General features: G+C 51.9%; 1 protein-coding gene across 3 annotated transcripts in view; it reads left to right on the forward strand.

Annotated features, from left to right (window-relative positions):
- The window catches only part of STAG1 (STAG1 cohesin complex component), a 331,716-nt gene that overhangs the window by 266,046 nt on the left and 42,672 nt on the right, over positions 1 to 22,998 (forward strand). For all 3 annotated transcript variants that reach the window (XM_075341032.1, XM_075341033.1, XM_075341034.1), the window contains exons 25-27: positions 14,226 to 14,365; positions 14,496 to 14,597; positions 14,692 to 14,840. In XM_075341032.1, coding sequence (XP_075197147.1) covers positions 14,226 to 14,365; positions 14,496 to 14,597; positions 14,692 to 14,840 — 391 coding nt within the window. The remainder of the gene's footprint in view (positions 1 to 14,225; positions 14,366 to 14,495; positions 14,598 to 14,691; positions 14,841 to 22,998) is intronic.

The following is a 22,998-nucleotide window of genomic DNA, read 5'->3' on the forward strand; positions in this document are numbered from 1 at the left end:
CAGGTCGGCGTAAGGGCCTCTCTGCTTCTAAGCCGACCTTAGCCCGTTGGATCAGGTCCAACATTTCGGAGGCCTACCTGGGTTCTCAGGTGCCTCCCCCGCCGGGGATCAAGGCACACTCGACCAGCGCTGTCGGTGCCTCTTGGGCTTTCAGGCACCAGGCTACGGCTCAGCAAGTCTGTCAGGCTGCCACTTGGGCTAGCCTGCATACCTTTTCGAAGCACTACCAAGTGCATGCTCATGCTTCGGCAGATGCGAGCTTGCGCAGACGCATCCTTCAGGCGGCTGTCGCCCACTTGTGAAGTTAGGCTCCGCCTACTTCTCAGTTGTTCTGTTTATTCCCACCCATGGACTGCTTTGAGACGTCCCAATGTCTGGGTCTCCCATAGGAACGATAAAGAAAAAGAGAATTTTGTTTACTTACCGTAAATTCTTTTTCTTATAGTTCCGTATTGGGAGACCCAGCACCCTCCCTTTTGCCTGTTGGCAGTTTCTTGTTCCGTGTGTTATCACCGGCTGTTGTCGTAGACAGAGACTCCGGTTGTTCCGGTTCTTGCTCTGTTTTTACTTGTGGGTGGCTATTCTCCTTCAGCTTTTGCACTAAACTGGTTAGATCTGGATCTCCAGGGGGTGTATAAGCTCAGAGGGAGGAGCTACACTTTTGAGTGTAGTACTTTGTGTGTCCTCCGGAGGCAGAAGCTATACACCCAATGTCTGGAACTCCCAATACGGAACTATAAGAAAAAGAATTTACGGTAAGTAAACAAAATTCTCTTTTTTCTTTATTTCTGCAGGTCAACGCGTTTCAAAGACATATCAGTCTTCTTCATCAGGACAAAAGAACAGATACTGTTCTTTCTTTATCGTTCCTATGGGAGACCCAGACATTAGTTTATCGCTGTCTCATCTGATTTTTCATTTTTGGAAAGAGTTCGCTGAGAAAATGGCCACCGGAGTGAAGAGAGGGGGCGGGACTCACTCTGAGAGCGGGATCTGGAGGGCCAAAGAGATTCACAGGGGAGGAGACATGTACTCAGTGAGGAGTGTCTCTCCCCTTTGTAGAACGGCCGCTGGGCTGACATGCGAGGGCAGTGAAACCGAAAGTAGGCCTCCGGCGAAGCCGGGGCCTAAATTTGAGCGGTGCGGCCGACGCGCATGCACCATCGGCGCGGTTCTCAGGCGACAGCCAGAGAACCCGTCGGAAATGTCAGAACAATCACTCAGCACACTCTCCCACAACAGTAAAGTACAAGGGACCCCCATTATAACCGTCTCAGGTACTTGGCTTGCTGAGACGCAGGGTTCCAAGTCCCTGAGGGATGTGTGCTCCGGTCCAGCAGGGTCCTGAAGGGCTGCGGATGGAGACCGGTCTCCTGCCAAGCATGGAGAACCGTGCTGGCTCCCACTTCAAGCCAGAGCCCCGGAGGGATGGTGAAGGAGCACAGCATGTAAGGCTCCAGCCTGGGAATCAACCTTAACAGCACCGCCGACACAGTGGGGTGAGAAGGGACATGCCGGGGGTCCAGGCTTGGACCCGCTTTTCTTCAAACTCTTTCCAAAAATGAAAAGTCAGATGAGAAAGCGATAAACTAATGTCTGGGTCTCCCAATACGGAACTATAAGAAAAAGAATTTACGGTAAGTAAACAAAATTCTCTTTTTTTGTCCTGATGAAGACTGATATGTCTTTTAAACGCGATCTCAATGTCCAGCGTTCTCGGTCTGACCTCGGACTGCATTGTCCGCATCGGTTGTGAGTCTCCGGACCTGAGCTCATGTCGGTCCTGACCTCGCGGATTGTATTCTGTGAATGTTCAGCGTAAAAATGTTTAAGACATGTGGATATTAATCTAAGTGACACTAAAAGAAATGCAAACTCTGCAACCTTTCTACTTGCTTTACCATATGGATGACCAAGGGAGAACCACTGCCCAAGTCCTAACTGAGCAATGTATTCATGATGGCGAGTATTCAGTGGAAAGATGACTCCGGTGCTTCCCTTTACAGTACTAGGGCTGCATTGATGAATAGTTACTAACTAGCGGACGTGTTGTAGAAACTTCTGTAACTTCCATTCGTCTGACTGGAGCCTGCAGAACTCCTGGCACACTTGTGGAAACGTCCCTATTCTAATAATGTTGTGGATGGCCACACAGACATTTCTTCATCGTTCTTATGGGAGACCCAGACCATGGGTGTATAGCCTCTGCCTCCGGAGGACACACAAAGTACTACACTAAAAAGTGTAGCCTCTCCCTCCGAGCATATACACCCCCTGGATAACCAAATATAGCCAGTTCAATGCTTTGTGTTCAGGAGGCACACATCCACACATGCATTCTCATCTGATTTTGATTTTTGGAAAGAGTTTGAAGAAAAGCGGGTCCAAGCCTGGACTCCCGGCATGTCCCTTCTCACCCCACTGTGTTGGCGGTGTTGTTAAGGTTGATTTCAGGGCTGGAGCCTTACATGCCGCGCTCCTTCACCATCCCTCGGGCTCTGGCTTGAAGTGGGAGCCAGCACGGTTCTCCCTGCCTTGCAGGAGACCGGTCTCCATCCGCAGCCCTTTCAGGATCCTGCCGGACGGAGCACTCATCCCTCAGGGACCTGGCCCTGCGTCTCACAAGCTAAGTATCTGAGACGTTATTATCGGGGGGTCCCTTGTACTTTATTGTTGGGGAGTGTGCTGTGTATCTATTCTGACATTTCCGGCCGGTTCTCTGGTTTTCACCTGAGAACCGCGCCGATGGTGCCTGCTCGCCGGCCGCATTGTTAAATTTAGGCCCCGGCTTCGCCTGAGGCCTAGTTTCGTTTTCACTGCCCCTGCATGCCAATCATGCAGAGGGACAGTGCGGCTCCACCCAGCGGCCGTTCGACACAGAGGAGGGACACTCCTCTCTGAGGAAATATTCCCTCCCCTGTATATCTCATTGGCCCTCCGGATCCCGCTCTTAGAGTAGGCCCCGCCCCCTCTCCTTGCTCCGGCGCCATTTTATCAGCGTTCTTAGGCATGTCTGCACAGCGATCGGCGCTGGCTGCAGCATCTCTCTGGGGGTCCGGGCTGTGGGATCCGGAGGGCACAGAGATGTCCCAATGTCAAACGGTCTGGCAAGCCACAACCTCCGGTTGTGGACCTGCTTATATACTCTGCTGGGGGTCATTCTGGCTCAGAGCCCCCACTTCAGCAGCATGTCTCACACGAGCAGAAAGGCTGCAAGGCTGTACTTTATATGCACTGCATGTAGGCTCGTACTGCCTGTACCGAGCACATAACCACATTGTGATGCCTGCTCTAACATGGTGGTGCCTCAGCCTGGAGGCTCATCCCCAGTGGTCCCTCCGGCTGCTCCGGCTCCGGTGGCTGAACCCCCGGCTTGGGTAGAATCCTTCTCTCCATGGGACAGCTGTCCCGGACTCTGCTGAGCATGCATCAGCCCCCTTCTCAGGGCGCTTCTGCTGCTACGGCTCGCTCAGCAAAGCTCACAGAGGATTCTTCATCTGGTCTCAGACCCCGTCCTCCTAAAAGGAGACGCAGGGTCCCCTCTCCTTCCTCGTCCCGCGGCTCTGATTCACGAGCTGACTCACAGGACGAGGAGGATGCCTTTACTTGGGGGCTCGGACGCTACCTCCATGTACCCCCATTGATCTGTCCGAAAGTGACGCAGATGGTAGTGATTTGATTGTGTCCATTAATTTTGTACTGCACCTCAATCCGCCTGTATCAGGGGAGCACCCCTCTCTGGCAGAAAAGCATCAGTATACCTTGCCTAAGAGAACAAGGAGTGTGTTCCTTAACCACTCCAGTTTTCAGGCCACTGTGACCAAGCCCAGAGCCTGTCCTGACAGTCGCTTCCCAAAGCGTGGTTCTGATGACAGTTTCCGTTTCCACCAGAGGTGGTCAAGGAGTGGGCTCATTCACCAAAGGTAGACCCTCCGGTGTCTAGACTCTCAGCCCGGACAGTTGTACCAGTGGCTGATGGCACCTCTCAAGGATTCCACTGACCGCCATCTGTATATGAGGCGGCAGGGGCCTCGTTCTCCCCATCTTTTACAGCAGTGTGGGCTTTCAAAGCCATCTCTGCTTCTCTAGAGGAGATGCATTCCCTCACCAGGGGCTCTATGCCTGAGATGGTTGCCTTAACTTCCAGGCTCAGCCTTTTCATCCTATGCCATGTCTGCCATGCTGGAGGCTCCGCACTGCGGTGGCTTCGACTAATTCTCTTGCTATCCGCAGGATCTTGTGGCTTCGAGAGTGGAAGGCAGACGCTTCTTCAAAGAAGTACCTTGCTGGGCTCCCATTTGCTGGGCCCAGGCTGTTCGGTGAACAACTGGATGAAATTATTCAGGAAGCTACTGGCGGGAAGAGTACTTCCATGCCACAAACCAAGGAAACCTGTCCAGGGCAGGAACCAGTCGAGGTTTCGTTCCTCCAACTGGTCGTCCTCTAAGCCCTCGGCCTCGTCCTCTAACTCAGCCAAGGACCAAAAATCCAACTGGCGCACGAAGCCGCGTCCTCAGAAGACCGCAGGAGCTGCTGCCACTAAGGCAGCCTCCTTTTGACTATCTGGCCGCGCCAGCAACGTCAGAGATGCCTATCTGCATGTGCCAATTGCAGTTTCACACCAGCGTTGGCTACGTTTTGCAATCGGAGAGGAACATTTCCAATTCGTGGCTCTCCCCTTCGGGTTAGCCACGGCCCCTCGAGTATTCACCAAGGTCATGGCAGCAGTGGTTGCGGTTCTGCACCTCCAGGGGTTGGCAGTGATTCCTTACCTGGACGACCTTCTAGTCAAGGCTTCATCCAGTGCAGACTGTCAGCGGAGTGTCTCGCTCACTCTCGCCACTCTAGTCCAATTCGGGTGGCTTGTCAATCTACCCAAGTCCACTCTGACTCCGACCCAGAAGCTCACGTACCTAGGGATGCAATTCGAGACTCTGCCGGCACTTGTAAAGCTGCCCTTAGTCAAACAGCAGTCCCTCCATCTGGCGGTGCGCTCTTTGTTGAGGCCTCGCTGTCATTCCATCAGGCACCTAATGCAGGTGCTGGGTCAGATGGTGGCGTCAATGGAAGCGGTTCCCTTTGCCCAGTTCCATCTGCGTCCTCTGCAGCTGGACATTCTCCGCTGTTGGGACAAGCGGACTTACTCCTTGCACAGGTTAGTGGCTCTGTCGCCACAGACCAGGGGCTCCCTTCAGTGGTGGCTTCGGCCCCTCTCTCTGTCTCAGGGACACTCCTTCCTGGCCCTGGGTGATCCTCACCACGGATGCCAGTCTATCCGGCTGGGGAGCAGTATATCTCCACCACGGAGCGCAGGGCGCTTGGACTCAGTCCGAATCAGCCCTCTCGATCAATGTGCTGGAAATCAGAGCTGTGCTTCTAGCTCTCTTAGCCTTTCACCACCTGTTGGCGGGCAAGCACATTCGAGTCCAGTCAGACAACGCGACAGCGGTTGCCTACATCAACCACCAGGGCGTGCCACTCAGCCGCCTGGCAATGTTGGAGGTTCAACGCATCCTTCAGTGGAACTCCAGATCCACCATATCCGCAGTCCACATCCCAGGCGTGGAAAACTGGGAGGCAGATTCTCAGCCGTCAAACCGTGGACAGCGGCGAGTGGGCTCTGCGTCCGGCAGTGTTTCGGTCAATCTGCCGCAAGTGGGGCACTCCGGAAGTGGATCTTCGCTCCCACGATCCTCAGGCCTTTGCAGCAGACGCGCTGGTTCAAGATTGGTCCCAGTTTCGTCTGTCTTACGTGTTTCGCCCTCTAGCTCTTGCCCAGAGTCCTGCGCAAGATCAGAATGGAGGGCCGTCGGGTCATTCTCATTGCTCCAGACTGGCCCAGGCGAGCTTGGTACCCCTGACCTGCTCCATCTGTCCGTAGAGGTGCGTGGCATCTCCCGGACCGTCCAGACCTTCTCTCACAAGGTCCGTCTTTCCGCCAGAATTCTGCGGCTCTCAGATTGACGGCGTGGCTCTTGAGTCCTGGATCTTGACGACTTCTGGTATCCCTCCTGAAGTCATCTCCACTATGACTCGGGCTCGGAAGTATTCCTTGGCCAAAATCTATCACAGGACCTGGAGAATTTTCCTGTCCTGGTGTCGCCCTTCCGGCCATGCTTCTTGGCCTTTTTCCTTGCCGACCCTCCTGTCCTTTCTACAGTCCGGTCTGCAGCTAGGACTATCCCTCAATTCCCTCAAGGGACAGGTCTCGGCTCTGTCAGTGTTGTTCCAGCGGCGTATCGCCCGGCTGGCTCAGGTGCGCTCCTTCATACAGGGCGCATCTCACATCATTCCGCCTTGCCGGCGGCCTTTGGATCCCTGGGACCTTAATCTGGTCCTCTAGGCTTTCCAGAAACCCCCCTTTGAGACTCTTAGGGAGGTTTCTTTGTCTCGTCTTTCACAGAAAGTGGTCTTTCTAGTGGCCATAACTTCCCTCGGGAGAGTATCTGATTTGGCTGCTCTCTTCGGAGTCACCTTTTTTGTTTTTTCATCAAGACAAGGTGGTTCTCCGTCCGACTCCGGACTTTCTCTCTAAGGTGGTTTCTCCTTCCACCTTAACCAGGACATTTCCCTGCCTTCCTTTTGTCCGGCTCCTGTTCATCGCTTTGAAAAAGCGTTGCATACTCTGGATCTGGTGCGGGCGCTCCGGATCTATGTGTCTCACACCGCTGTTCTTAGGCGGTGCACCTCTCTTTTTGTGCTGACCACAGGTCGGCGTAAGGGCCTCTCGGCTTCCAAGCCGACCCTAGCTCGTTGGATTAGGTCGGATATTTCCGATGCCTACCAGTGTACTCAAGTGCCTCCCCCGCCGGGGGATCAAGGCACACTCGACCAGAGCTGTCGTGCCTCTTGGGTTTTCAGGCACCAGGCTACGGCTCAGCAGGTCTGTCAGACTGCCACTTGGACTAGTCTGCATACCTTTTCGAAGCACTACCAAGTACATGCTCATGCTTCGGCAGATGCGAGCTTGGGCAGACGCACCCTTCAGGCGGCTGTCGCCCATTTGTGAAGTTAGGTTTCGCCTACTTCTCAGTTCTCTGTTTATTCCCACCCATGGACTGCTTTGAGACGTCCCAATGTCTAAGTCTCCCATAGGAACGATGAAGAAAAAGAGAATTTTGTTTACTTACCGTAAATTCTTTTCTTCGGCGCTCCATTGGGAGACCCAGACGATTGGGTGTATAGCACTGCCTCCGGAGGCCACACAAAGCAATTACACTAAAAAGTGTAAGGCCCCTCCCCTTCTGGCTATACACCCCCAGTGGGATCACTGGCTCACCAGTTTTCTGCTTTGTGCGAAGGAGGTCAGACATCCACGCATAGCACCACTGTTTAGTCAGCAGTAGCTGCTGACTATATCGGATGGAAGAAAAGAGGGCCCATATGGGGCCCCCAGCATGCTCCCTTCTTACCCCACTTGTGGTTTGTAAGGTTGAGGTACCCATTGCGGGTACGGAGGCTGGAGCCCACATGCTGTTTTCCTTCCCCATCCCCCTGAGGGGCTCTGAGGAAGTGGGATCTTACCGGCCACCAAGCCCTGAGGCCGGGCTCCATCCACAGACCCATAGAACCTGCTGGATGTGGAGCGGGAGTGCCGTTCAGGGACAAGGCCCTGCAACTTTCAGGTACTCTGTGTCCCCGTATGGCAGGCCACGCACACCCCAGGCTTGCTGGGTGTGCTAGTGCGCCGGGGACTGTAGCGCTGTGCGCTGGGCTTATAGTCCCCGCAGATTACTGGGGGACTTTATGTGTGTGGATCGCCGCGCCGACCGCCCCTGGAGCGGCGGCGCAGCTGCGACTTGTAGTGCGCCGGGGACGCGCCGACCGCGCTTTTACGGCGGCGGCGCTTCTAACTTTAGTCCCCGGTTTTCTGCGGCCTAGCTCCGCTTCGTTAACGCCCCCCACCCTGTCAATCAGGGTAGGGGAGAGACGTTGTTCAATCGGCAGCGCCGAGGGCTGGAGCACGATTTACATGCTCCAGCCCTCTCACTGAGCACAGTAGGACACAGGCTTCGCGCTTTTTCTCTGTGCACGCCCTAGGCCCGCCCCCAGGCTTGCAGCTCCCCAGGACGCCGGCAGCCATTATACACATGCAGTCTGGCTGGAGAACGGACGCAGGCTCTGAGGGACCCAGGCTAGGGGTTTCTGGCGACCACACACCCGCGCTAAGCGGGCGGTAAGCAGCACATACGTGCGGCCCCACTAGTGCCACAGTGTTATATTTGTGTACTGCACTGTAAGGTCGCTTCTTGGCTGTACACCCTATATTGCTTTGAGGAGACAACAGCATGTCATCCGCAAAACGCAAGGGTGCCAAGGCACGGGCTGTATACACTGCTTGTACAGCATGTGGGGATAATCTACCAGCAGGCTCCAACGACTCTCATTGTGTGCAATGTTCAGTCCCAGTGGCACTTCGTCAGCCAGAGCCTATTGTGGTGGTAGCCCAGGCAGAGACGCCTGTGAACCCTACCCCGGTGACGGGGACAGAATTTGCAGTCTTTGCTGATAAAATGTCTGTGACTATGACAAAAATCCTGGAGACCTTGCAGTCCAGGCCAGTTGCTCAGACCATGGACACCGCTGTGTCTATGTTCCCCGGCCCCCCTCAGCTGGAATTAATCCGTAATTCAAGGGGGTCCCAGGCATCACAGGCTGAGGGCTCTGACTCCGATGACAGTCCCAGTCCGCCTAAGCGAGCTCGCTGGGAGAGACCCTCCACGTCATCACGCGGATCAGGGTCTCAGCGAGAAGGGTCTCTATATGATGGCTCAGAGGTGGGTGATCAGGAGTCTTGTCCTGACGCCGCACTCAATTTGGATACGCCAGATGGTGACGCCATGGTAAATGACCTTATAGCGGCCATCAATAGGCTGTTGGATATTTCTCCCCCAGCCCCTTCTGCAGAGGAGGCAGCTGCACAGCAGGAGAAATTCCATTTCCTGTATCCCAAGCGTAAATTGAGTACTTTTCTGGACCACTCTGACTTCAGAGAATCCATCCAGAAACACAATACTTATCCGGACAAGCGTTTTTCTAAACGCCTTAAGGATACCCGTTATCCTTTTCCCCCTGACGTGGTCAAACGCTGGACCCAGTGTCCAAAAGTGGACCCTCCAATATCCAGGCTTGCAGCTAGATCCATAGTTGCAGTGGAGGATGGGGCTTCACTTAAAGATGCCAATGACAGACAGATGGACCTTTGGTTGAAATCTGTCTATGAAGCTATTGGCGCGTCGTTTGCTCCAGCATTCGCGGCCGTGTGGGCGCTCCAAGCTATTTCAGCTGGTCTGGCACAGGTGGACTCTCTCATACGTCCAGCAGTGCCGCAAGTGGCGTCCCTAACTACGCAAATGTCTGCGTTTGCGACCTACGCTATCAATGCGGTACTGGACTCTACGAGCCGTACCTCAATGGCATCCGCCAACTCTGTAGTTTTGCGCAGAGCCTTGTGGTTAAAGGAATGGAAAGCAGATTCTGCTTCTAAAAAATGTTTATCCAGCTTGCCATTATCTGGAGACAGACTGTTTGGTGAGCAATTGGCGGAAATCATTAAACAGTCCAAAGGTAAGGACTCCTCCTTACCCCAGCCCAGATCAAGCAAACCTCCACAGAGGAAGTGGCAGTCAAAGTTTCGGTCCTTTCGAGGCTCGGGCAAGCCCCAATTCTCCTCGTCCAAAGGGACTCAGAAAGAGCAAAGGAGCTCTGATTCCTGGCGGGCTCACTCACGCCCCAAGAAAGCAACCGGAGGTACCGCTTCCAAGGCGGCTGCCTCATGACTTTCGGCCGCCTCCCTCCGCATCCTCGGTCGGTGGCAGGCTCTCCCGCTTTTGCGACATTTGGCTGCCACAGGTCAAAGACCGGTGGGTAACAGACATTTTGTCTCACGGGTACAGGATAGAGTTCAGTTCTCGTCCTCCACCTCGGTTCTTCAGAACTTCCCCACATCCCGACCGAGCAGATGCCCTTCTGCAGGCGGTGAATTCTCTAAGAGCAGAAGGAGTGGTGGTCCCTGTTCCTCTTCAGGAACGAGGTCAAGGTTTTTACTCCAATCTCTTTGTGGTGCCAAAAAAAGGACGGCTCATTCCGTCCTGTTCTGGACCTAAAACTGCTCAACAAGCATGTGAACGCCAGGCGGTTCCGGATGGAATCCCTCCGCTCAGTCATTGCCTCAATGTCTCAAGGAGATTTCCTAGCATCAATAGACATCAAGGATGCTTATCTCCACGTGCCGATTGCTACAGAGCACCAACGCTTTCTACGCTTCGTGATAGGAGACGACCATCTTCAGTTCGTAGCTCTGCCATTTGGTCTGGCGACAGCCCCACGGGTGTTCACCAAGATCATGGCGGCAGTGGTAGCAGTCTTGCACTCTCAGGGACACTCTGTGATCCCTTACTTGGACGATCTACTGGTCAAGGCACCCTCTCAAGAGGCATGCCAACTCAGCTTGACTGTTGCACTGGAGACTCTCCAGACGTTCGGGTGGATCATCAACTTCTCAAAGTCAAATCTGTCACCGACCCAATCACTAACGTATCTTGGCATGGAGTTTCATACTCTCTCAGCGATAGTGAAGCTTCCGCTGGACAAGCAGCGGTCTCTACAGACTGGGGTGCAGGCTCTCCTTCAAAGTCAGTCGCACTCCTTAAGACGCCTCATGCACTTCCTCGGGAAGATGGTGGCGGCAATGGAGGCGGTTCCGTTTGCGCAGTTTCATCTGCGCCCACTTCAATGGGACATTCTCCGCCAATGGGACGGGAAGTCAAAATCCCTGGACAGGAAAGTCTCCCTTTCCCAGACGGCCAAGGACTCTCTGCAGTGGTGGCTTCTTCCCACCTCATTATCACAGGGAAGATCCTTCCTACCACCGTCTTGGGCGGTGGTCACGACAGACGCGAGTCTGTCAGGGTGGGGAGCAGTTTTTCTCCACCACAGGGCTCAGGGTACGTGGACTCAGCAGGAGTCCACCCTTCAGATCAATGTTCTGGAAATCAGAGCAGTGTATCTTGCCCTACTAGCCTTCCAGCAGTGGCTGGAAGGAAGGCAGATCCGAATTCAGTCGGACAACTCCACAGCGGTGGCATACATCAACCACCAAGGGGGGACACGCAGTCGGCAAGCCTTCCAGGAAGTCCGGCGGATTCTGATGTGGGTGGAAGCCACGGCCTCCACCATATCCGCAGTTCACATCCCCGGCGTAGAAAACTGGGAAGCAGACTTCCTCAGTCGCCAGGGCATGGACGCAGGGGAATGGTCCCTTCACCCAGACGTGTTTCAGGAAATCTGTCGCCGATGGGGAACGCCGGACGTCGACCTCATGGCGTCCCGGCACAACAACAAGGTCCCAACCTTCATGGCACGGTCTCGCGATCAAAGAGCGCTGGCGGCAGACGCCCTAGTGCAAGATTGGTCGCAGTTCCGGCTCCCTTATGTGTTTCCACCTCTGGCACTCTTGCCCAGAGTGCTACGCAAGATCAGATCCGATTGCAGCCGCGTCATACTCGTCGCCCCAGACTGGCCGAGAAGGGCGTGGTATCCGGATCTGTGGCAGCTCACGGTCGACCAACCGTGGGCACTACCAGACCGACCAGTCTTACTGTCCCAAGGGCCGTTTTTCCATCGGAATTCTGCGGCCCTGAACCTGACTGTGTGGCCATTGAGTCCTGGATCCTAGCGTCTTCAGGATTATCCCAAGGGGTCGTTGCCACCATGAGACAGGCTAGGAAGCTCACGTCCGCTAAGATCTACCACAGAACGTGGAGGATATTCTTATCCTGGTGCTCTGCTCAGGGAGTGTCCCCCTGGCCATTTGCATTGCCTACCTTTCTTTCTTTCCTGCAATCTGGGTTAGAAAAAGGTTTGTCGCTCGGCTCCCTTAAAGGTCAGGTCTCGGCGCTATCCGTCTTTTTTCAGAGGCGTTTGGCACGCCTTCCTAAGGTGCGCACGTTCCTACAGGGGGTTTGCCATATCGTACCCCCGTACAAGCGGCCGTTAGATCCATGGGATCTGAACAGGGTACTAGTTGCCCTCCAGAAGCCGCCCTTCGAGCCTCTGAGGGAGGTTTCACTTTCTAGACTATCACAGAAAGTGGCTTTTCTGGTAGCGATCACATCTCTTCGGAGAGTGTCTGAGCTGGCAGCGCTATCATCCAAGGCTCCCTTCCTGGTCTTCCACCAGGACAAGGTAGTGCTGCGCCCCATTCAGGAGTTTCTCCCGAAGGTGGTATCCTCTTTTCATCTTAATCAGGATATCTCTTTGCCTTCGTTTTGTCCTCATGCAGTTCATCGGTATGAGAAGGATTTACATTTGTTGGATCTGGTGAGAGCACTCAGAATCTACATTTCCCGCACGGCGCCCTTGCGCCGTTCGGATGCACTCTTTGTCCTTGTCGCTGGTAAGCGCAAAGGGTCGCAGGCTTCTAAGGCCACCCTGGCTCGATGGATCAAAGAACCAATTCTTGAAGCCTACCGTTCTGCTGGGCTTCCGGTTCCATCAGGGCTGAAGGCCCATTCTACCAGAGCCGTGGGTGCGTCCTGGGCATTGCGACACCAGGCTACGGCTCAACAGGTGTGCCAGGCAGCTACCTGGTCGAGTCTGCACACTTTCACCAAACATTATCAGGTGCATACCTATGCTTCGGCGGACGCCAGCCTAGGTAGAAGAGTTCTGCAGGCGGCAGTTGCCTCCCTATAGGGGAGGGCTGTCTTTGCAGCTCTAACATGAGGTATTCTTTACCCACCCAGGGACAGCTTTTGGACGTCCCAATCGTCTGGGTCTCCCAATGGAGCGCCGAAGAAGGGAATTTTGTTACTTACCGTAAATTCCTTTTCTTCTAGCTCCTATTGGGAGACCCAGCACCCGCCCTGTTGTCCTTCGGGATTTTTGGTTGTTTTTCGGGTACACATGTTGTTCATGTTGAACGGTTTTCAGTTCTCCGACGTTACTTCGGAGTGAATTTGTTTAAACCAGTTATTGGCTTTCCTCCTTCTTGCTTTTGCACTAAAACTGGTGAGCCAGTGATCCCACTGGGGGTGTATAGCCAGAAGGGGAGGGGCCTTACACTTTTTAGTGTAATTGCTTTGTGTGGCCTCCGGAGGCAGTGCTATACACCCAATCGTCTGGGTCTCCCAATAGGAGCTAGAAGAAAAGGAATTTACGGTAAGTAACAAAATTCCCTTCTTTCTTATAGTTCCGTATTGGGAGACCCATCACCCTCCCTGTTGCCTGTTGGCAGTTTCTAGTTCCGCGTGTTATCACCGGCTGTTGTTGTAGACAGAGGCTCCGGTTGTTCCGGTTCTTGCTCTGTTTTTACTTGTGGGTGGCTACTCTCCTTCAGCTTTTGCACTAAACTGGCTATATTTGGTTATCCAGGGGGTATATATGCTCGGAGGGAGGGGCTACACTTTTTGGTGTAGTACTTTGTGTGTCCTCCGGAGGCAGAGGCTATACACCCATGGTCTGGGTCTCCCATTACGGAACTATAAGAAAAAGAATTTACGGTAAGTAAACAAAATTCTCTCTTTCTGCAACAAAACTGCAGCGTGTGAATTGTCTTTTAGGCTATGTGCACAAGCTGCGTTTTTTTTGTGATCACAAAGATGCTGAGTTTTTGCGCGTTTTTGGCCGCAAAAAACCGCACCCACATCAAAAACGCATGCGTTTTTACCGCCTTTTGGTGCGTTTGCTGTGTTTTTGTTCCTGCGTTTTTCTAGTGCATTGCATGCGTGAAAAAAATGCAGAAAAGAATTGACATGTTGCTTTTTTTTTTTCTCACCTCAAAAACTCAGCTAAAAGAAAAAGCACTGTGCGGACAGCAAAAAATGAAAACTCAAACTTTGCTGGGGAAGCAAAGTCATGCAGTTTTCTGACAAACGCTGCAAAAAACGCAGTGTGCGCACAAAACCTTATAGTTCAGAGCTGCATTCACAATTCCGATTTGATTTAGAAAACTTCAGGCTCGCCATGTCCCCTCACCGCCTTGTATTACAGACACATCCCAATCCTGAAGGTGTTATCTGGCCTAAAAATGCCAAATGCGAACAGCGTTCATGAAAAAAAAAATGTATATTGGATGTGTGATTCAGGGTGTTGGGCGTTTTTAGGGATGAAACTTCTTTTGTTAGGTTTCATTAGATCACGTTTCCGCCAGGCAATGTTGTAAAGCATTAACCCCAGTGTAAACAGGCTCGTGTGCTAACTAACAATGGTGTGATTTCCTGCAGAGGGTGATGAAGAGGACGAAGCCAACAAAATTGAGGCTTTGCACAAGAGGAGAAATCTGCTGGCCGCATTCTGTAAGCTCATCATCTATGACATTGTGGACATGCATGCAGCCGCAGACATCTTCAAGCACTACATGAAGGTAAAATGTTCCCCGAGTCCATATTCACATGGAAAGATGTACAGAACGGAGCACGGGAGATGGAGGGCTGTGCTGCATGTATTAGGAGGGTACATTGTGGATGATTTGTTGCTGGTTTTCTCTTCTGCAGTATTACAACGATTATGGAGACATCATTAAGGAAACACTAAGTAAAACCAGGCAGATAGACAAGATCCAGTGTGCCAAGACCCTGATCCTTAGTTTGCAGCAGGTAAGACCGGTCATCTGTCTGCCCTGTAGTGTTTTTTTTATTTTTTTACTTCATAGCGGACACATTATTCTTCATCCTATCACTTTATTCCTAGCTGTTCAACGAGCTGGTCCAGGAGCAAGGCCCCACTCTGGACCGGACGTCGGCACATGTCAGTGGTATTAAAGAGCTGGCTCGCAGGTTTGCACTCACGTTCGGTCTGGATCAGATAAAGACCAGAGAAGCTGTGGCCACGTTACACAAGTGAGTGACGGATGAGGCTCCGGCTTCCTCAAAGTTACTATTACGTGTGTGGTTTTATATCTGTATTTTGGGTTGTAGGTGTTCTGTTTTTTTGGAGGGCTTTTTGTTTAGACTATGCAACCAGGGAAGATAAAACCTATATTTTAAATTACACCATTCATTTTACTATATACCGTATTTTTCGGACTATAAGACGCTCCGGACCATAAGACGCATCCTGGTTTTAGAGGCGGAAAATAGGAAAATAAAATTTTAAGCAAAAAATGTGGTCATGACACGTTGTTATGGGGCGAGGATCTGCTACTGACACTATTATGGGGGTAATGTCCCCAAATTCTCTACTAAGGTACCCCATCCTTGTAATGATCCTCCTGCCTTGTATATACAGTATATGTCCCTCATCCTGGTATAGCCCACATCCTGCTATATACCGTCATCCTGGCATATGGCCGCATTCTACTATATACCCCCATCCTGCTCATATACCCCCATCCTGCTCATATACCCCCATCCTGCTCATATACCCCCATCCTGCTCATATACCCCCATCCTGCTCATATACCCCCATCCTGCTCATATACCCCCATCCTGCTCATATACCCCCATCCTGCTCATATACCCCCATCCTGCTCATATACTCCCATCCTGCTCATATACTCCCATCCTGCTCATATACTCCCATCCTGCTCATATACTCCCAACCTGCTCATATACTCCCATCCTGCTCATATACTTCCATCCTGCTCATATACTCCCATCCTGCTCATATACTCCCATCCTGCTCATATACTCCCATCCTGCTCATATACCCCCATCCTGCTCATATACCCCCATCCTGCTCATATACCCCCATCCTGCTCATATACCCCCATCCTGCTCATATACCCCCATCCTGCTCATATACCCCCATCCTGCTCATATACCCCCCATCCTGCTCATATACCCCCCATCCTGCTCATATACCCCCCATCCTGCTCATATACCCCCCATCCTGCTCATATACCCCCCATCCTGCTCATATACCCCATCCTGCTCATATACCCCATCCTGCTCATATACCCCCATCCTGCTCATATACCCCCATCCTGCTCATATACCCCCATCCTGCTCATATACCCCCATCCTGCTCATATACCCCCATCCTGCTCATATACTCCCATCCTGCTCATATACTCCCATCCTGCTCATATACTCCCATCCTGCTCATATACTCCCATCCTGCTCATATACTCCCATCCTGCTCATATACTCCCATCCTGCTCATATACTCCCATCCTGCTCATATACTCCCATCCTGCTCATATACTCCCATCCTGCTCATATACTCCCATCCTGCTCATATACTCCCATCCTGCTCATATACTCCCATCCTGCTCATATACTCCCATCCTGCTCATATACTCCCATCCTGCTCATATACTCCCATCCTGCTCATATACTCCCATCCTGCTCATATACTCCCATCCTGCTCATATACTCCCATCCTGCTCATAATATACCCCCATCCTGCTCATAATATACCCCCATCCTGCTCATAATATACCCCCATTCTGCTCATAATATACCCCCATTCTGCTCATAATATACCCCCATTCTGCTCATAATATACGCCCATTCTGCTCATAATATACCCCCATTCTGCTCATAATATACCCCCATTCTGCTCATAATATACCCCCATCCTGCTCATAATATACCCCCATCCTGCTCATAATATACAGTCAGGGCCAGAAATATTTGGACAGTGACACAAGTTTTGTTATTTTAGCTGTTTACAAAAACATGTTCAGAAATACAATTATATATATAATATGGGCTGAAAGTGCACACTCCCAGCTGCAATATGAGAGTTTTCACATCCAAATCGGAGAAAGGGTTTAGGACTCATAGCTCTGTAATGTATAGCCTCCTCTTTTTCAAGGGATCAAAAGTAATTGGACAAGGGACTCTAAGGGCTGCAATTAACTCTGAAGGCGTCTCCCTCGTTAACCTGTAATCAATGAAGTAGTTAAAAGGTCTGAGGTTGATTACAGGTGTGTGGTTTTGCATTTGGAAGCTGTTGCTGTGACCAGACAACATGCCGTCTAAGGAACCCTCAATTGAGGTGAAGCAGAACATCCTGAGGCTGAAAAAAAAGAAAAAATCCATCAGAGAGATAGCAGACATGCTTGGAGTAGCAAAATCAACAGTCAGGTATATTCTGAGAAAAAAGGAATTGACTGGTGAGCTTGGGAACTCAAAAAGGCCTGGGCGTCCACGGATGACAACAGTGGTGGATGATCGCCGCATACTTTCTTTGGTGAAGAAGAACCCGTTCACAACATCAACTGAAGTCCAGAACACTCTCAGTGAAGTAGGTGTATCTGTCTCTAAGTCAACAGTAAAGAGAAGACTCCATGAAAGTAAATACAAAGGGTTCACATCTAGATGCAAACCATTCATCAATTCCAAAAATAGACAGGCCAGAGTTAAATTTGCTGAAAAACACCTCATGAAGCCAGCTCAGTTCTGGAAAAGTGTTCTATGGACAGATGAGACAAAGATCAACCTGTACCAGAATGATGGGAAGAAAAAAGTTTGGAGAAGAAAGGGAACGGCACATGATCCAAGGCACACCACATCCTCTGTAAAACATGGTGGAGGCAACGTGATGGCATGGGCATGCATGACTTTCAATGGCACAGCAGACAAGAGTAGCCGGATGAATTCTGAAGTGTACCGGGATTTACTTTCTGCCCAGATTCAGCCAAATGCCGCAAAGTTGATCAGACGGCGCTTCATAGTACAGATGGACAATGACCCCAAGCATACAGCCAAAGCTACCCAGGAGTTCATGAGTGCAAAAAAGTGGAACATTCTGCAATGGCCAAGTCAATCACCAGATCTTAACCCAATTGAGCATGCATTTCCCTTGCTCAAATCCAGACTTAAGACGGAAAGACCCACAAACAAGCAAGACCTGAAGGCTGCGGCTGTAAAGGCCTGGCAAAGCATTAAGAAGGAGGAAACCCAGCGTTTGGTGATGTCCATGGGTTCCAGACTTAAGGCAGTGATTGCCTCCAAAGGATTCGCAACAAAATATTGAAAATAAAAATATTTTGTTTGGGTTTGGTTTATTTGTCCAATTACTTTTGACCTCCTAAAATGTGGAGTGTTTGTAAAGAAATGTGTACAATTCCTACAATTTCTATCAGATATTTTTGTTCAAACCTTCAAATTAAACGTTAGAATCTGCACTTGAATTCTGTTGTAGAGGTTTCATTTCAAATCCAATGTGGTGGCATGCAGAGCCCAACTCGCGAAAATTGTCATTGTCCAAATATTTCTGGACCTAACTGTACCTCCATCCTGCTCATAATATACCCCCATCCTGCTATATACCCCCATCCTGGTGTATGGCAGCATCCTGTAGCACATAAAAAAAATAAACGTTCATACTCACCTTACCTCACTCCCTACAGCATCGCTCCTCCTCCGTCTGAGCCAACAGCAGCGCTGGAGTGTGCAGCCGGCTGCGATGTCCTCCTGTCTCTGCCGGCAGCGTGTGGATACGTGCGCACAGCGATGACGTCATCGCTGTGCACATCGCTAGTCTCCACACAGCCGCCGCCGGCACAGACAGGAGATCGCGGTGCTGCAGGGATCGTGGCCGGTGAGTGTACTTATTCAGCGCCCCTCGCGCTGGTGATGATGCGCGGGGGCAGTGAATACAGCTGCACATGATCACTCTAGGCTGTAGTTGCCAGGGGTGATCATGCAGGCCGGCTGTTTAATATGCGCACATTCCCCGCCCATCACCCCGCCCACCTGTCAGCGCCGGATGGGCGTGCATATTAAATGAGCGGGTCCATGTGGTCACGGCAGGCACTGCTACAGCCTGCTCGTGCCGCCGATGACCCGCTCCACCGCAGGACCCTCATTCCCCGCAGCCCTACGTTCAGACTGACGCACCCTCCACTTTCCCCCAAGGGGGAGGGAGGGGAGTGCGTCTTATAGTTCTAAAAATACGGTAATCTACTGAAAAATGGAGGGAAAATTTCTCATGTCAGATAAAATTGCTGGGAAAAAAGTACAGTTCAGCATTATTTTTTTTTATTCTTGTAGTAAAAATGACCTGGTAATAATTTTCCATGCGAGTACGATTGTGGCAATACAGAGAACCATCGTTGGGGTGTTTAGCGGGTCCATGGTTGACATGGTTCCCATTAGTGGTCGATGAGCAGTTAAAACATTAGCTGATGGCTGAATAACACGCCCATCATCTGCTGGGAATGGGGCGCGCTCAGCTCCCAAGTTGACTTCATTCATGCTCTCTCATTACCAAGGGGTTCGATAAAAATCACCTACAGTTTGTCATGTTTTCGGCTTAAATTTGAACTTTTAAAGTTTTTGGCAATATTTTTTTTTTTTATATATATATTAATAGTGATTATGGAATCCATTATTTCTTCATCGTTCCTTATGGGAGACCCAGACCATGGGTGTATAGCTTCTGCCTCCGGAGGACACAAAGTACTACACTAAAAGTTTAGCTCCTCCCTCCGAGCATATACACCCCCTGGATGACAATTCTAACCAGTTCAAAGCTTTGTGTTCAGGAGGTTACACACACACACACACATGCATTCTCTGAATTTTGATTTCTTCAGCGCTCTATTGGGAGACCCAGACGATTGGGGTATAGCTACTGCCCTCCGGAGGCCACACAAAGCACTACACTAAAAAGTGCAAGGCCCCTCCCCCTCTGGCTATACCCCCCCGTGGTATCACGGGTTCTCCAGTTTTAGCTTTGTGTGCGAAGGAGGTCAGACATCCACGCATAGCTCCACAGATTTTAGTCAGCAGTAGCTGCTGACTATTTCGGATGGAAGAAAAGAGGACACATATAGTGTCCCCAGCATGCTCCCTTCTCACCCCTGGATGGTGTTGTAAGGTTGAGGTACCTATTGCTGGTACGGCGGCTGGAGCCCACATGCTGCTTTCCTTCCACATCCCCCTGAGGGGCTCTGAGGAAGTGGGATCCTGCCGGCCTCAAAGCTCTGACGCCGGGCTCCATCCACAGACCCATTTGAACCTGCTGGATACGGAGCTGGAGTACCGTTCAGGGACATGGCCCTGCACCATTACAGGTACTCTGTGTCCCCGTACACACAGGCACAGCACACTCCAGACTTGCTGGGTGTGCTAGTGCGCCGGGGACAGTAAAGGGTTACAGTCACTGCAGCTTTGCTGAGTGACTTTGTGTTTTGGGAACTACCGCGCCGGACGCTCCGGGAGCGGCGGCGCGGCTGGGACTTGTAGTTCGCCGGGGACTGGGCGCCGACCGCGCTTTTACGGCGGCGGCGCTTATAACTCCAGTCCCCGGCTTCTGCGGCCTAGTGCCGCTTCGTTCCCGCCCCCTCCCTGTCACTCAGGGAAGGGGACAGGCGCTGAGCAATCAGCAGCGCCGAGGGCTGGAGCCTTTTTACATGCTCCAGCCCTCTCACTGCACTCTGTCGGACGCCGGATTCCCGCTCTGCCTTGGGGGCACGCAGAGCTCTGGCGGCAGACGCCTTAGTGCAAGATTGGTCGCAGTTCCGGCTCACATATGTGTTTCCACCTCTGGCACTCTTGCCCAGAGTACTGCGCAAAAATCAGATCCGATTGCAGCCGCGTCATACTCGTCGCACCAGACTGGCCGAGGAGATCGTGGTACCCGGATCTGTGGCATCTCACGGTCGGCCGACCGGGGTCACTACCAGACCGACCAGACTTACTGTCTCAATGGCCGTTTTCTCCTTCGGAATTCTGCGGCCCTGAACCTGACTGTGTGGCTTGTGTGTCCTGGATCCTAGCGTCTTCAGGATTATCCCAAGGGGTCGTTGCCACCATGAGACAGGCTAGGAAGCCCACGTCTGCTAAGATCTACCACAGAACGTGGAAGATTTTCTTAATCTGGTGCTCTACTCAGGGAGTGTCTCCCTGGCCATTTGCATTGCCTATCTTTCTTTCCTTCCTACAATAGGAGTTAGAAAAGGGCTTGTCGCTAGACTCCCTCAAAGGGCAAGTCTCAGCACTATCCGTGTTTTTTCAGAAGCGTCTAGCACGTCTTTCTAAGGTGCGCACGTTCCCGCAGGGGGTTTGTCATATCGTACTCCCGTACAAGCGGCCGTTGGATCCATGGGATCTGAACAGGGTTCTAGTTGCTCTCCAGAAGCCGCCTTTCGAGCCTCTGAAGGAAGTTTCCTTTTCTCGCCTGTCACAGAAGGTGGCGTTTCTCGTTGCGATCACATCGCTTCGGCGAGTGTCTGAGCTGGCAGCTCTGTCATCCAAGGCTCCCTTCCTGGTGTTTCACCAGGACAAGGTAGTGCTGCGCATCATTCCGGAGTTTCTCCCTAAGGTAGTATCCTCGTTTCATCTTAATCAGGATATCTCCTTACCGTCCTTTTGTCCTCATCCGGTTCACCGGTATGAAAAGGACTTACGTTTGCTGGATCTGGTGAGAGCACTCAGAATCTACATTTCCCGCACGGCGCCCATGCGCCGTTCCGATGCACTTTTTGTCCTTGTCGCTGGTCCGCGCAAGGGGTTGCAGGCTTCTAAAGCCACCCTGGCTCAATGGATCAAAGAACCAATTCTAGAGGCCTACCGTTCTGCGGGGCTTCCGGTTCCTTCAGGGCTAAAAGCCCACTCAACCAGAGCCGTGGGTGCGTCCTGGGCATTACGACACCAGGCTTCGGCTCAACAGGTGTGCCAGGCAGCTACCTGGTCGAGTCTGCACACTTTCACCAAACATTATCAGGTGCATACCTATGCTTCGGCGGATGCCAGCTTAGGTAGAAGAGTCCTGCAGGCGGCAGTGACATCCCCGTAGGGGAGGGCTGTTTTGCAGCTCTAACATGAGGTATCTCTTTACCCACCCAGGGACAGCTTTTGGACGTCCCAATCGTCTGGGTCTCCCAATAGAGCGCTGAAGAAGAAGGGAATTTTGTTACTTACCGTAAATTCCTTTTCTTCTAGCTCTTATTGGGAGACCCAGCACCCGCCCTGTTGTCCTTCGGGATTTCTTGGTTGTTTGCGGGTACACATGTTGTTCATGTTGAACGGTTTTTCAGTTCTCCGACGTTATTCGGAGTTAATTTGTTTAAACCAGTTATTGGCTTCCTCCTTCTTGCTTTGGCACTAAAACTGGAGAACCCGTGATACCACGGGGGGGTATAGCCAGAGGGGGAGGGGCCTTGCACTTTTTAGTGTAGTGCTTTGTGTGGCCTCCGGAGGGCAGTAGCTATACCCCAATCGTCTGGGTCTCCCAATAAGAGCTAGAAGAAAAGGAATTTACGGTAAGTAACAAAATTCCCTTCTTTTGATTTTTTTGATTTGGAAGAAAAGCGGGTCCAATCTGGACTCCCGGCATGTCCCTTCTCACCCCACTGTGTCGGCGGTGCTGTTAAGGTTGATTTTACAAGGCTGGAGCCTTCACATGCCGCGCTCCTTCACCATCCCCTGAGGCTCTGGCTTGAAGTGGGAGCCATCACGGTTCTCACTGCTTTGCAGAAGACCGGTCTCCATCCGCAGCCCTGTTCAGGATCCTGCCGGACGGAGCGCTCACCTCCCAGGGACCTGGCCCCTGCGTCTCACAAGCTAAGTACTGAGACGTTATTACCACAGAAAGTGGTCTTTCTTCGGCGCTCCATTGGGAGACCCAGACGATTGGGGTGTATAGTACTGCCTCCGGAGGCCACACAAAGCATTACACTAAAAAGTGTAAGGCCCCTCCCCTTCTGGCTATACACCCCCAGTGGGATCACTGGCTCACCAGTTTTCTGCTTTGTGCGAAGGAGGTCAGACATCCACGCATAGCTCCACTGTTTAGTCAGCAGTAGCTGCTGACTATGTCGGATGGAAGAAAAGAGGGCCCATACTAGGGCCCCCAGCATGCTCCCTTCTCACCCCACTTTATGTCGGCGGTGTTTGTTAAGGTTGAGGTACCCATTGTGGGTACGGAGGCTGGAGCCCACATGCTGTTTTCCTTCCCCATCCCCCTGAGGGGCTCTGAGGAAGTGGGATCTTACCGGCCCCCAAGCCCTGAGGCCGGGCTCCATCCACAGACCCATGGAACCTGCTGGATACGGAGCTGGGTACCGTTCAGGGACAAGGCCCTGCGACATTCAGGTACTCT

Source organism: Anomaloglossus baeobatrachus, chromosome 3, assembly GCF_048569485.1.
Source record: "Anomaloglossus baeobatrachus isolate aAnoBae1 chromosome 3, aAnoBae1.hap1, whole genome shotgun sequence".
Classification (NCBI taxonomy): domain Eukaryota; kingdom Metazoa; phylum Chordata; class Amphibia; order Anura; family Aromobatidae; genus Anomaloglossus; species Anomaloglossus baeobatrachus.